We start from the raw sequence: 16,391 nt of genomic DNA on the forward strand, positions 1-16,391 counted from the left end.
CAGTACCCTCTCTTCACCTCATCCCTGCACACTCCCCAGCAGCAAGTCACTGTCCGCCACCCCAACCTACTATCCCTCCCACTCCTCGCACCAGCCTCCTCCGTACGCCCACCCAGTCACCACTCCCACCACACACTGGTGCTGCTGCTTGCAGTGTGGCTTCAGTTGCCTGCGACTGTGTGTGTGTGTGTGTGTGTGTGTGTGTGTGTGTGTGTGTGTGTGTGTGTGGTCTATTTTTGATGAAGGCCTTACTGGCCAAAAGCTTTATTTGTGAAAGTCTTCTTGTCATGCCTATCTGCAATTCAGCATCTCTGCTATATGGCGAGTGGCAACTTTCCTTTCCACAGAAGGTTATTTGAAGTTTTACAGGGAGCAGTGGGCAGTGATGAAATTAGCAAATGAAATACAATAGAAGATGGATGGGTAGATCTGAGAAATAGTGAAGGTAGCAGAGTATCATATAGGAGGAAAGATAAGGCCCATTTAAGATCCTTGGATAACATACATGAACCTAAATTTCATTGAAGAAAGAACAAAATATGAAAACCAAGCAAATTAGTTAAACAAAAGTGACATAGATGTCTAAAAAATGAGGGTGGCAAAAATGTGAAAGCTTACAAAGCAGGAATGGTTGGGAATAATTGCAAAGCTGTAAAAGGACGCATAACTATAAGAAACCTAGAGTGCGCTTAAGAGAGCTTTGGAGAAAAGATAAGCACCTGTGTGAACATCAACAGCTCAGACAGCAAGCCACTGCTAAGAAATGAAGGGGAGGATCAAAGGTGGAAGGAATACGTAGGAAGGCTTTATAATGGCAAAAAACTCAATGGCAGTATTGTGGTAAGGGAAGAGGGAATGAAAGTGAGATAGGAGACGTGACACTGTAAGAAGATTTGACAAAGTATTTAAAAGATCAAAACTGAAACTACCTACCTACCTACAGAAAATGACACTCCACCTGTACTATTAAGATCCTTGTGAAGAATCAGCCATTGCAGGCGGGGAGGGGGGGGGGGAGGGGGGGGGGGGACCACCAGGTGCAGACAGGTGTGAATATTACTTAACTATATTCAAAGAAATGTGACTGATGCCTGAACAGGGACTTACATGCATCGAGAATAGAAAACAGTGAATTGAGAATGGCTAGCCACTAGCCGAAATCTGTATTTGTGTAATAAAATCTAAAAAAGGATGACTGGTTGCTGCACTCTATAATTTATAAACCACATAACAATCGCTGAGAGCACCCACTTTCTGAATTGAAGGTAACCTGACTTAACTATCAGTTTACTAAGTCTTGGTAACAAAATGTATTAATAAGAATTATCAACATAAGGATGGAATGAAGTAAAAGCCTACCCAGATGAACATCAGTTTGGGTTTTGAAGAAATGTACGATTGTAAAAGTAATACCGCCACAATGCTTATCTTAGAAGATAGGATCTTAAAAGACAAGTAGGAAAAAGCAAACCAAAATTTATAGCATTTGTAAATTTACAAAAATCTTTTGAAAACGCTGCCTGCAATATATCTTTGAATCCCAGAAGTTATAAGGGATAAAATACAGATAGCAAGTGGCTATCTACAACTTGCACAGAAATGAGACTGCAGTTATGAGCCTGAAGGCATGAAAAGGAAGCAGCAGTTGAGAAAGGTGAAAGGCAGGGTTGCAGTCTGTGCCCCATGTTGTTCGATCTGTACCTTGACTATGCAATAAAGGAGAGAATTAAAGTTCACAGAGAAGAAACTTTGAGCTTTGCCGATGACATTGCAATTTTTTCAGACAATAAAGGACTTAGAAGATGAGTTGAACCGAATGGACAGAGCCTCGAAAAAAGGTAATAAGATGAACATCAACAAAAGTGAAACAATGGTAAAGGAGTGTAATCAAATTAAATCAGGCAATGGTGACAGAATTAGGTTAGGAAATAGCCCATGAAAAGCAGTAGATGATATGCAAATGTAAAGCAGTAGATGATATATCATTTATTTTTGAGAAAATTTCTCCTGGAGAAATAGCGGTCTTCATAAAAGTACTTTAAAAATGAATCATAAACAATCTTGATTGCGAAAACATTTATCTCAATGGTAACAGGTTTTTGTTAATATTTGCCCATCCTCAGACCCTCACACCAAGATGTTAAGCAGTGGTAGTGAATGGAGGAATTGTTGTGACCTCCATGAATGAGCATTTGACACTTGTGGAGTCACAACACACACACCATTCATCGCCACTGCCTACCATCACGGTACAAGGGTCTGAGGGTAGTCAAATGCAGACCGAAACCAGTATAGTAGCTGTCAATGGCAGAAACAAGGAGGATATAAATTGCAGACTGGTGGTTAACAAGGAAACTGTTTCTGTAAGTGAGATTTGTATTTCATTAGTATTTCACTGAAGTGCTTGAAAGTCTCTCCTGGTGGGAAAAATGCTGAGTGTAGCATTATCTGGAAGTGAAATGTCTGTGATCAAAGTATAGATTAGACAAAATACAAGCTTTTAAAATGAAATGTTACAGAACAATGTTTAAGGTTAGATGAGTAGCTCAAATAACTAATAAACCGGTACTGCATTAAACTGGAGAGAAAAGAATTTCATGGAACAACTAGACTAAAAGAAGAGAGGTTGAAAGGACAGATCCTGAGGCATTAAGGACTTGTCAGTTCAGTTAGGAGGTTAATAATTGCAAAGTGGCTCTAAGACCTGACTACAACAAACAAGATCATGTGGATGTTGGTTGAAGTACTTATTCAGAGATAAAGAGACTTGCACTTAACAGACCAGTATGCAGTGCTGTAAAAAAAAACAGTCTTCATAGTAAAGATCACAAAAAGAGCAACAAAAACAAACATTTCAACAAGCCTGGATGAAATTATGACAGGTATGAAGATCGATGATGTTTGACTCCTTAAACCTACTGTAAACACAACTAAATCTGAAACTTCCTGGCAGAAAGGATTGCTAGTTCTGCAAGGTTCGCAGGAGAGCTTCTGTTAAGTTTGGAAGGTAGGAGACTAGGTACTGGCAGAAGTAGGGGTGTGAGGACGGGGCGTGAGTCATGCTTGCGTAGCTCAGTCGGTGGAGCACTTGCCCGCGAAAGGCAAAGGTCCCGAGTTTGAGTCTCTGTCCGGCACACATTTTTAATCTGGCAGGAAGTTTCATGTCAGCGCACACTCCGCTGCAGAGTGAAGATCTCATTCTGGACAACTAAACCTGATTAGAGGGCATAAGATTTTCAAAACTGAGTAGAGGGCATAATTTTCAGCTGTGAACTGTGTGTACGGAAATCCACAGCGTTTTTATCGGTTAAAATAAAATATTATTTCCTTTTACAGATTAGCTTCACTTATTGTGATACATCTGACACACACAGCTTGTAATTGCTAACCACAATACAGCCACAGAATGCAACAGAACTGTGTCCATAGTACAAGGAACAATGGCTTTTCAGAAACCAACGTATAATGTCCAGATTTAGATTTCAGTCATAACAATGTACTTCACACATTGAGACATGTGGATATCTGTATATAGTAATTGAGAGATGCACACAAATTATAGGATCCTGTTATACAGAATTACAATACAACAATAAAGATAAATATAAAAATACAACCACCTACATTAATGCTGAACAGGAGAAGAAGAATTAGCATAAATCCCAATGAAGCTACCAAAATCATGGCAAAAACAAACAAACTTTTGAACTCTCATGAAACCAGAAGACTTCCCAAAATCAACACAAACAAACCAATAAGAACCAACCATGAACACACAAACCCCCCCAACCGCCCAAGAAGTGGCAGCAGCACTCAAGGAACTGAAATACTACAATACTTGACACAGAGGACTTAAGAGTAAGTAGCATCGAACTGGAGAACATGTAATGTGATTTCGGAGGAATAGCCACCAGTTTGAAACTGCAACCACATCTAGATAAGGCTCTTATCACACCAATCCATCAGTTCAAGCACCCCAGATCGTAATAACATCCACAGTTTCCACTGAAGAAAGCAATGAAAACTATATAAAAACTGAGTGGTTGGAATGGAGGTACACACTATTTTAAGTGTAGGGCAATCACAGACAAAATATTACACGATTTGAATAACAAGACTGCTGTGGATGTTAGAATTCCTTATTGGAGAACATGACTGGTTCACAAATAAATTTGCATCTTCAGGTGCTTCACTGTATACAATGGGGAAAAAAAAAACTTATCAGAAATTTAGTCATGCCAAGAACCAGACAAATAAAAGATCCTTATGGTCAAAAGATAAAAGGTCCTATTTAAATCGAATAAAGCCATTCCCAACATTTATATCCAGGTATTTATTATGTCCGACTCATGAACGTGCAAGTGTCTATGATAAAATGTATTGGAGGCTAAGATCAACCCAAACCTAAGAAAGAACCCAGTAAAAAAGTCAAAGTAAGGACGTAGTAGCTATTAAAATAATTTATAAAGAAAAAATAATGACAATACTTAACAAAAACATCGCATTTGAAACATTAAAAGAGAAACAGTTGTCAAAAGTGTCACACTTTACCTCCATTATAGACAACCTGGCGAGGAAGCGTTCCTGTTGGCGGCACCGACCAACCACTACCTGTAGCAAGGTCTACACAGAGAGCCGTGCATGCACAGTGTTGCAAATATTACGCAACCAGATACCTTGACTGAAATGGTGGGGGCTGGATACACCTGGAGATGCAAATTTAATCTGTGAAACTGTTCGTGTTCTCCAATAAAGAATTCCAACAGGCACAGCAGTCTTGTTTATTCAAATCAGAAGTGGAGGTCACTAACAAGTGTGATCTACAATGCAAAACTGCCTGTTCAAGTCAAAGGAAATACATAGAAGTGAGTGATAGCTCTAATTTAGGGTTCATAATGTTGGGCCATGCACAGATCAGATGAATGGAAGCTCCAGGTTACAGACACAAGAATGCTACGTACGTCTGTAGGAATGACTCTAAAAGAGAAGAACAAGAAACAACCACATCCGAGGCTTGTTTATGGCAGCAAACATAGCAGTTAAGCTTGAAGAAAACTGTCTACACTGATAAGGGCATGTCCTGTGTATTGAACCTTAGTCTATGGCAAGAACAGCATTTGATATAACCGAGCAGAAAAAAGGTGCCAGATGACTACCAAATGCATGATCAGGACCCAAACGAACGACCTGAAATGGACAGGACTGTACTCTGAAACAACACAAAAAAGACACAGAAGAAGAAGAAGTAGTAAACGTTTTCACCAAAATTTGGAAATATGTCTGAGACTTTGTTTGGATCTACCTATGCATGGCTCCATCAAAAATTCTGACAACAGAAAAATTCCTTGGACTTTGCACAATGGATAAATCCATCTTCTCCACAAAAAATGAGATATGAGCATTCCAGATAACTACAGAGGTATATCCGACTGAACAACATTCGGATCAAAAGGTAGGTGAAAACCAGGAATGCCTAAGACTATGGAGAAGTGCGCAGAAAAAAATCATCACTTCAGAATAAGTCACGGAATATTACAAGAAATACTTAGGCACCAAGTGCAATAGGTGCCAACAAGAAGACACACAACATACATCACAGCGACATTACTTTATCCCACACAAGGCAGAAATTCAAACCAGCCAGCTTACTAGCAGATTGACAGGGGGTGACACAAGTAGGCATGCTAGCAGCGACTCCATCTACATCGATACTCTGCAAATCACATTTAAGTGCCTGGCAGAGAGTTCATCGAACCACCTTCACAATTCTCTATTATTCCAATCTCGTGCAGGGCGCGGGAAAAACGAACACCTTCATCTTTCTGTACGAGCTCTGATTTTCCTGTGCTCCAAGACACGGGCAGCTTCTAACAGCACACACAGGCCAAACTGTTTACAACTTTGGCTGAAACTAACTCGAGCTAATTTAACAGTAGTGTTACTCCACAAGACAACTATTTAGGGTAACACCACAATGGCAATCAGCAGTTCCATTGCAGCCAGTAGCAACTTTAAGAACTTGTCACAAAAATTCCAAAGAAAGCACTATAATACTGCTGGGTCAATATTAATGCACAACTGGGAAGACAGAAAAAAACTTCAGGAACATTGTTGCGACTACCCAGCTCACAAAAGGACAAATAAGAATATCAAATGACTAATAGAACTACACACAACGATCAACTAGTAATGAAATTCACAGCTTTTAACCCTTAAGTAGCTACATCGGGTGAAAATGACCCGAAAAACTTTTCTTTTGCTTAATTGCTTTGGCACTTTACAGCTCAAACTTGCAGACGGCATGTATTTTCTTTTACTGTTAAGCTGTTTCAGACAGTGTATTCAGAATCACCACTGCCTTCACTGTACTTGATTTGACACAATTGTTTGCATGTTCACACTTATTTTTCACCTGTGGCCCAATGGGAGTGCAAGTGTTCAACCGCAAAATACAGAGGCAACAAGAGTACGAACAACTGCATTTCTTCTTTCCTGCATAAGTAAATCAAATAATTTACCAATATTATTTTTATTTCATATTTTCTTCCCTCAGTCGAAAGTAATGTGACTTGCATCCACAACTAAAATGGGAGATCAAGGAAATAATCAAACCCCTCAAAAACAATAAAACACCTGGGGAGGATTCCATAACTGCAGAATTTTAGAAACATTCAAATAACAAATATCTGGTCAAGCTAACTGAAATCACTGAAAACATTTGGCTAACAGGAGTGATTCCCAAAGACTGGAAGACAGTCTTGATCCAGCCACCGCACAAAGTAGGTGATAAAACTGATGTTAACAACCACAGAGGCATTTCTCTCTTATCGATTACCTACAAAATCTCATCAAAAGCACTGTTAGCTAGGGTAGAACAACAACTCAAACCTCAAATTTTTTTGATTAGATTAATTTACTTTTTGTTCAAATTGATCCATTGTGAGGAGATCCTCCAGGATGTAGAACACGTTAGAAAAAAAAAGAATACACAAAAATAAACATTTACAATGAAGAACAAATATGCTAATGTATATTCCATAGATCCAAAGTTGAGTGATCACCATGAACATGGAACAAGTAAACAAAATTTTTGAATGTATCTTCAATTACGAGGCAATAAACACTAAACAGAAAAATCATTTTACAACAGTTATATACAATGAGTGCATTATTGCACTGAATTTGTACAGACGTCAGATTGTACTAATACTCGCATCATTTGATATCATTAGTGACACTCACATATACCAGTCAGTTCTACTAAGAAAGTCATCAATGGAGTAGGAGGAGTTACCGCCAATAATCCTTTAAGCTGCTCTTAAACTGAGCTTTATTGGTAGTTAAACTTTTTACAGCTACTGGCAAGTAACTGAAAATGTGTGCTTCTGAATAATGGACACGTTAAATCTTTGAGAAGATTATTCTTATTTGCAGAATTGGTTCCGTAACTGAGCTGTTTGTTTCAAAAAATCATATATTTTAATAGCAAATTTCATTCAGCAGTAGTTTATATCCCTAGTGCCCTAAACAGGTCTCTGCGGGATGTTCTTGAGCTTACAACATAAATAATTCTTATTATAAGTTTCTAGAGCTGGAAAACTTAATAGCTTGGCTTGATGAATGGCTCCAAAAAATAACCCTGTGTGATATTACAAAATGAAATTGTGCGTAGTATGTCAGCTTTTTCATTTTTATATCCCCTACATATAACAACTTTCACATTGCAAATAGAGTTTTGTTTAGGTGGTTCAGCAGTTTCTGTGGTGTGCTCCTCCAATGTGGATTTATTATCAAGCTGTAATCCCAAGAATTTATCACTATCCACTTCTTCTACCAGTTTATCATCATATTTTAGGCATACACTGGTGGGAAACTTCTTACAAGTTCTGAACTGCATGTAGGGTGCCTTTCCAAAGTTTAGTGACATAGAATTGGCTACGAACGATCTATTAATGCCCGTGAAAATTTCATTAACTGATTGTTCTAAGGCCACACCTGATTTGCTATTTATTGTAATGTTTATATCATCTGCAAACTAAATAATGGCATCTGGTAATGTTACTGATGAGCAATCACTGATATACACAAGAAAAGTAAAGATCCAAAATGTAACCTTGTGGAACACCACATGCAATTAGTTCCCAGTTGGATGATGTACAATAATTTAATACATGCCTCTTTCCTAATGACATCCTCTGTTTCCTGTTGGAGATACAGGATTTGAACCATTTTGCAGCATTTCCTGTTACACCGTAGTATTTCAATTTAATCAAAAGGATATTGTGAGTGATTTACACGATCAAATGCCTTTGACAGATCACAAAACACACCAGTAGCCTGTAATTTATTATCTAATAAATTAAGTACATTTCCACTGTTTGTGTAGATGGCCTTCTCAGTGTCGGGACCCTTTATAAATCCGAATTGCAACTTCGACAATATATTATTTGTAGTCAGATGGTACCTTCAAAGTCTACTAAACTCAGAAGCACACTCTATAACTTTGTAGACATTTTATCCTAACTACCAGGAAATTTTGATTTTAAAGGTTTTAAGGTGGACGTTACATCTGGTGGGGCAGTGGTTTTAGAAAGAACAGGGCATATTCAGAGTGGATTTTCAACTTAAAGGCAATAATACCATATCTAAAAAAACATCAATCAAATTGGTTGACTTTAGGTATGTTTATGACTCAGCTGATAAGAAGTCACTGTGCGAAATTCTCAATGAACTGTGCATGTGTAGTAAAACCACAGCTCTAATTAAGCAAACAGTCATAAACACCCATTCTGAAACGAAATTTAGAGGTGAAAATTCTGGAAGTTTTGAGACTAAAATTGGAGAGTCAGAAAGGATCGTCTCTCTGCCCTGCTACTTGAGTCCTACAAGAAGTCATAACAGAATGTCATTAGCAAAATTCCATAACAATGAGGGAGTTAGATTAGTTGACAAAAGGGGCACTCTACAAATACACTGTCTTAACATTTGCATATGACCAAGCCATTTTTGCAGCCATTGAAGAGACAACTGCTGCAAGACCAAGCTTAAAAATCAGGCTTACAAATCTCCTTTGACAAAATCAAGTTCATGACAACAATTAAGGCAGCCCCTAGATAATGGAAACTACATATGGAAAAACAGAACTAAAAAGTTCATAATCTAAGAGAAGTAACTGAACAAGACATTTCTGGGAAAAAAGCAATTAACATAAGGGTTTAATACAATGAAAACAACATACCACCTCATGAAGGGTCATAGGTTTTCCTTGTGAATATGCTGCTTGAAAAAGTCTTGGGGCATGCAGCCAGATTGACTGATCACTGGAGAACAAATTTTTAACAGCTTAATGTGCCATAATCATCATCATCATCATCATCATCATCATCAGGTTACTCCTGCTGATTGACATCCTGGACCAGTGCGCGATTTATATACCGGTTGTCTCCAACCTCCACTGCTCCTATGTATGGACTGTGCCATGTGCTTGATGTAGCTCACACCCACTGCACCAGGATGTCGGTCAGCAGAAGTAACCCGAAGACGACATGTTACACCACTGAAAATTCGTTCTAAGTGATCAGTCAATCTGGCTGCATGCCCAAGAGACTTTCAAGCTGTTTAACTATTGAAAAAAGGGCAATGATGAAAGCAAAACAAATCATAGAAAGAAAAGTACTAAGGAAAATTTTTGAACCAGTTAAATAGCAATTACGATACAGAAGATGCCATAATAGTGAACTTTACGTACAGACTGAAAAAATTAAGAGATATGGTTAGGAAAAGATGAATCCCAATGGACTGACAAAAAGACGGTTCATATATTCAGTAAATAAAAAATGCATAACACATACTCCAAAGACATTGGAAGGAACAGGGATGAACTCTACATTATGCCACAAGACACTGAGGAATGACTGCCACTCAAAAAGAAATTGCAATTTTCTAAAGGTTTCTGTGAAAAATCCAAGAAAAAGACTGAAGCCACATAAACAGAACAAAGAAGAGAGAAATATACAGAAATGTGGAAGGAAAGAAAGGAGAAACAGTTGCAATAACAGTAGTTCATAGTGGCTCATATGTAAAAGAAGAAGGAGACAAACAATGGTAACGATGATTTCATACGAAGGAAGAAAGTTACGATCTGAGAGAATGTAGTAGTAATGGATCAACAGGAAATCAAATTTTTTTTTATATATAAAATTGACTAAAGTGGTCCAAGAGCATGTAAACAAACACACAATGAAGAACAGTTCCATTAGCTAGTAACATGCAAAAGCTGCAAGTATTTCATCCCAGTGAGTTATTTTGAAGCATTATATTGCTGTTTACCTTTAACAGGAGTGACTGCTCCATACAGGCGCCAGTCAAATGTACTAGGAAGTCCATTCTTCAGTTCAACAGATACATTGTAAGGGAAGGGCTGACCACCATTATAACCTGGTGTGTATTTGCGACCACGGAGTGCTTGCAGTTCCAAGTCAGTTCTATCGGCTAGGTGGTTGACTGCCAGTGTATAGCCCACATTTGCACGGTTTTTTGAATGAATGAACCTTTAAATAATTTACAAAATGATAACAACAAATCAAACATGAGATTTGTGAAATCTGTCTAGAGAGTATAGATAGATACAGATATAGAAACACGTGAATTAGTAAATAAATACATTCTGGTAGTACAAATGAACACTGCTAGCTAAAATATAAAAACTACACACAAGAACTATATTAGGTAAATTCATTAGTGCTGATCATTGCTTTTTGTCCTCCTCTTTCTCCTTTTTTTAGTTAAAAAACTATTTTTTCCATTCTGACAGCCAGCCTGCAAAACTTTCGATACCACACCAATAGTCGCCATGTTACCGTTAAAACAAAACAAAAAATCAAATTGACTGTATGGAGCAATTTATTATTGTAGATGACGATGGGTCAACTAATTCATGCAAGAAGGAGATCAGTAAACAAATCACTATGTTAGTAGGTGGTCATGCACCAAAGAAGTAAGTTGATTTTTTCTATCAGGAAAGTCAGGGACAGCGTTTTCTGGTATGAGAGAAGATAAATAAAGGAGGAGGGGGATTAATACCAGTACAACACACTTTTTACCAAGAAGATGTTTCAGTAATGGAAAAAATGAGGAACTGAAACTTATTGCTGCAACATCCATCCCTTTGATGTTCCTCTCTAGCATCATACGGATATAAATTTGTGATGAATAAGTTTTTGGTGAGATGAGGAGGGTATGGCTACTATACTTACTTCTCAGAGGCTCTACTTCCGGGATGGAATCCACTCACTGGAAAAATGTTGACCTGTGTGAGGCAAACTCACACTCCATCAAAAAATAATTGAATTTTAGAGAGAAAAGGACCTTTTGCACGCACGTGGAAAATTTCACGCCTTGTCACAGTGAATAGTTGATCTGCTGCTGGAAACTTCTTCAACCAAAACCTATCTGCAAACAAAACCTGTAACTTCCTACTTCCTCACCTACATTTCACACTCCGCAGCTATTATTTCAAAACTGATTTTCTGAACTTTGTTCTATAGTGAAGACAACCCTACCCATTAACCTTCATCACACAGTGGCTTTCATCACTCTTGTGGCCTCTGCAATGCACTGAGCAGACCCTATACTATAAGTAATTCACTTCTTTGGCACACAGCTCCTCTAAATATCATTTACACCTTGTTTCACAACTTTTCTTATGCAATTTTACCACAAGTAAGGTCACCTCAAGCAGTGAAGGACCTACTTCAAGGTGTATATGCAGACAAGGAAAACAATTCCTGGATTTTTCCTGGAGTTCCTGGTTACAAACACATTTTTCCCCAGGTGAAAATACACTTTTTCCATGTTAAGTGACAATATACTTTCCCCCAGAACCATAACACTTATCAGTTCTTTGAATGGTTAAGTTATACACCGGCATAGACTTTAGCACTTTAGAAAACCAACCCCAGAGGGGAAGGGAGGGAAATGTGTTTTGGAAAGATCTTTGATGTGCAGCAACATGTACACTGTCATAAACAGAACAGGATATCAGAGGATACTCCAAGACCATCGGAATTTTGTAAATAATATTAAAATGCATAATTTGGCTTAAAGTGCACATTTGTATATTCAGATTCACAAAGAAGTAGGTCCCAGCCTGATATTAAGCTTTTCAGTGTGAGTTACGGGATGCAAATTTTCTTGGAGTGCCAATAATGTAGGAAATACTACAGTTTGTTCTTTATTATTGAATAAAGCCATATGTGCCAGATGATGAAAAAGTGCACTTGAAATTTGGCAAACAGTTGAAACTACCCAACAGTGTGAAATGAAACACTTCACTACAAATAAACTGACTGCCTCTGCAGGAAAGATTATTGAAAGTCAAATTTCTTTACCAAATCAACAAAAATAACTTCATTGTTCTATAAGGTGATTAATGCTTGACTGCCAAAAATGTGGAAACAAAATCAGTAAATTGAAACTAAGTTAGCCTTCTGTAATTACATGAATGTATTTTAATTCACTAGATAGCTCCTGGCCACAGAAATCAATTTGTTTTCACTTCGTGTGAGAGCTGCAAACGACCACCCCCCTCCCCTGTACAACTCAGACTGCTCCGCATATGGGGGAATCTGGCAGTTACTGTACTGGCGCACCAGAAATATTATTCCGGGCAGCATCTGGCTGCTTGTTGCTACTGCTGATACAGCTAACAGACACAATTCAAGTATCCAGCAGCAGGAGATGATAGTGCTCATACGTGACTCAACTGCGCATGCGCATGAGCCCACTGGCAACTGCTCAAACGAACCTAATGCAGACGGTTGGGATGTCACGCTCATCGGAAACAGTTTGTTGTCATGAAGTACTGCATAGCCTTTGTCCTAAAGCCTTTGACACGTTTTGCTATTGGCAGACTCTTGTGTGTGTGCACTGTGTTTTGTTGCTATGAATGACACATTTCCTTTCCAACTTAAGATTTATTATTTTTTTTCTTTCTCATTTATGTTTTATTGCTGCAGTATTATTCTACAGTAGTGGGATACAGTAAAATTCTTTGTTAGAGTATCAGTTTTTACCAGTCAAAACAATAAAACTTTAAAAAACTATGAAAAATTTCCAGAATTCTATAAATTTCCCAGGTTTTTCCCTTTTTTCTCCCAGACGAAAAAATTCCCACATCTTCCCCGGATTTCTCATCTGTCCCAGGGATATATACACCCTGTTCTCCAAAAATCCATATCACATGCAAGTTGAAGTACAAATACCATCCAACTATGTATAAGCAATGGTCTTACCAACTCAAAGCTTATACAGGGAGCGAACTAGTATTTCAACATTAGTATGCAGAAAAAAATTCTATATTTTGAATATGCACCCCTAATCAAATATTTGGTGCAATTAAAGGAACTGCAATCCAGTTTTTAGTTGGCTGCCTGACAGCAGGCACTTTGAAGGGTGACTTTGTTAAATACAACATGTGGGCAAACACTTCCTCAACAATACACACCCCCACATGTACCAACTATTTGTGGTGCCAAGGATTGTGAAAGCCTAATGCTAATGGTCACAGGAGAATTTGAATGCAAGGTTGTCATATCAAGCATACTCCAGTCACCCAGCTGCTTTATCATTCACTATAATGAATGTATCACATAAATGTGATCGCACAGTGCAATGTTTACTGACCAGCTGTGGGAGCCAACGCAGGATGAATAGTCTGTGTGGGCTTCACATGTGCCCTTCAACAACCATTTCTTCCCACACCTAAGCACCCAACGTAGCAATATCAGTTTTAAAGGTTTGTTCTTGTGGACAAGATGGTTGTACGTGGTGGACTCTTTCTCTAAGTTACCAGTCAGATGTCAACAGCCACAACACAGACTGCAATATGGGCACTGGTGTCAATCATTGCAACAAAGTCCCTGTGGAGTTAAAAAAAAAAAAAAATTAAAAAAAAACTGGATCCAGGTCCTGGCCATCTCTCCTCTCCACTCTGCTCCACAGTTCTGCTGAAGGAGAGGGATCGGCAAGTACATTTTAGGCTCAAATATAGAAGACAATGAAAACAATGACATTCTAGGAAGCACTGATAGGCTTCCCCTGCCCCAAATGCAGGGTCTTACTGGATTTGGCCTAGTCATCCCAGGAAATAGTCTCACCTGCACCATGTGCCTGCACCATTCACCACTCACCTGGGTAGACACAAGAGGTCACCTGGGTAGACACAAGAGGCTTAAAATCCCAAAAGTCACAAAACGCCAAGAACAACTGATATATGATCAATATTAATCAAAACTGTGACATTCTTACAGCAGTGCCATCACAAGACCAACACAATCACAACACGAATGTTCCAGCATCGCCCCCAGTCCACTAACCACCAGTTGACTTGTGCCTCAATCCATACCTCTCTTGCCAACTGGATAATGTTACAACACATGTCGTCATCACCATCATCCACTGCAACAGCAGGAGGGACAAGTGTGTGACTCAATAAGGACAGACTCCTTTATAAACCACCAGGAAAGTGATAACCCATATCTTAGCAGGTGGTTACAAGCACTGTGCCGAAACCTATAGTGGCTATCTGAACACCTCATCCACAATGGTGTAGTCCTACATTCTGGTGACTGATAAAGAAAAGCACCCCTGGCTAACTGAGCCAGATTTTACTAATGTCATTAGCAGGCCTGCAGTTTGTTAAGAAAGCAAGGATTTTGCATTCCCGACAAAGACCAATGTCTATGCTGTTCTGGCCCAACAGATTCGCCCAAAGTAGGTATTACAAGCTAAACAGCTGGTAGCCACATCAAGTAAAGCCAATCACACTGTCACCGTCAGTCAGTATCTTGCATACTGGAGACCGCATAAACAACATCTCGAACTATCAAGTTCTTAATGGATCTGGTCACTGTTTGGATATTTTGTGAATTGAATGTATAACGAATTCAGGTTTCTCTTAACAATACTCATTCGCCTCAGCAATTTCATTGTGTATTTGCTCAAATATAACAAACTTGTGTGTGAACCGTTTCAAGTATAGTGTATCAGCACATAACACGTGTGTTAGTAAAAAATACTCAATTATTTAGTGTTGAGTTGGACACTTCACTATCAGCATCATGTAATGGTCATATGTGCACAACCACGTTGTTGTTGCTGTTGTGGTCTTCAGTCCAAAGACTGGTTTGATGCAACTCTCTGTGCTACTGTATCCTGTGCAAGCTTCATCATCTACAAGTACCTACTGCAACCTGCATACTTCTTAATCTGCTTAGTGTATTCATCTGAATCAACCTCAACAATTTTTAGCCTTCACGCTTCCCTCCAATACTAAATTGTTGATCCCTTGATGCCTTAGAATGTGTCCTACCAACTAATCCCTTCTAAACAATTTGTGCCACAAGTTCCTCTTCTCCCCAATGCTATTCAGTACCTTCTCACTAGTTACGTGATCTACCCATCTAATCTTAGCATTCTTCTGTAGCACTACATTTCGAAAGCTTCTATTATCGTCTTGCCTAAACTATTTATTGTTCATGTTTCACTTCCATACATGGCTACACACCACACAAATCCTTTCAAAGTGGACTTCTTGCTACTTAAATCTATACTCCATGTTAACAAATTTCTCTTCTGCAGGAACGCTTTCCTTGCTACAGCCAGTCAATATTTTATATCCTCTCTACTTTAACTATCATCAGTTATTTTCCTACCCAAAACAGCAAAACTCATCTACTACTTTAAGTGTCTTATTTCTGAATCTAATTCCCTCAGCATCACCTGATTTAATTCGACAACATCCCATTATTCTCATTTTGCTTTTGTTGGTGTTCATCTCATATTCTCCTTTGGAGACACAGCCCATTCCATTCAGCTGTTCTTCCAGGTCCTTTGCTGTCTATGACAGAATTAGAACTTTGTCGGCAAACATCAAACTTTTTATTTCTTCTCCATGGATTTTAATTCCTACTCTAAATTTTTCTTTTGTTTCCTTTACTGCTTGCTCAATACACAGATTGAATAACATTGAGGAGAGGCTACAACCCTGTCTCACTCCCTTCCCAACCACTGCTTCCCTTTCATGCCTCTTGACTCGTATAACTGGTTCCTGTACAAATTGTAAATGGCCTTTCGCTCCCAGTGTTTTACACCTGCCACCTTCAGAATTTGAAAGAGTATTTCAGTCAACATTGTCAAGAGCTTTCTCTATGTCTACAAATGTTAGAAACGTAGGTTTGCCTTTCCTTAACCCATTTTCTAAGATAAGTCATAGGTTCAGTATTGCCTCGCGTGTTCCAAATTTCTACGCAATCCCAACTGATCTTCCCCGAGGTCAGCTTCTACCAATTTCTCCATTCATCTGTAAAGAATTCGTGTTATTAATTTGCAAC

The 16,391-nt window shown here is 38.6% G+C and overlaps 1 protein-coding gene across 1 annotated transcript in view; it reads right to left on the reverse strand.

Moving 5' to 3' along the window:
• LOC126416724 (digestive cysteine proteinase 1) overlaps nucleotides 1-16,391 on the reverse strand; it is a 74,830-nt gene that overhangs the window by 42,130 nt on the left and 16,309 nt on the right. Inside the window, exon 7 of the mRNA XM_050084538.1 lies at nucleotides 10,330-10,550. Within this exon, the coding sequence (XP_049940495.1) occupies nucleotides 10,330-10,550 (221 nt within the window). The remainder of the gene's footprint in view (nucleotides 1-10,329; nucleotides 10,551-16,391) is intronic.

The sequence above is a fragment of the Schistocerca serialis genome, chromosome 8, assembly GCF_023864345.2.
Source record: "Schistocerca serialis cubense isolate TAMUIC-IGC-003099 chromosome 8, iqSchSeri2.2, whole genome shotgun sequence".
Classification (NCBI taxonomy): domain Eukaryota; kingdom Metazoa; phylum Arthropoda; class Insecta; order Orthoptera; family Acrididae; genus Schistocerca; species Schistocerca serialis.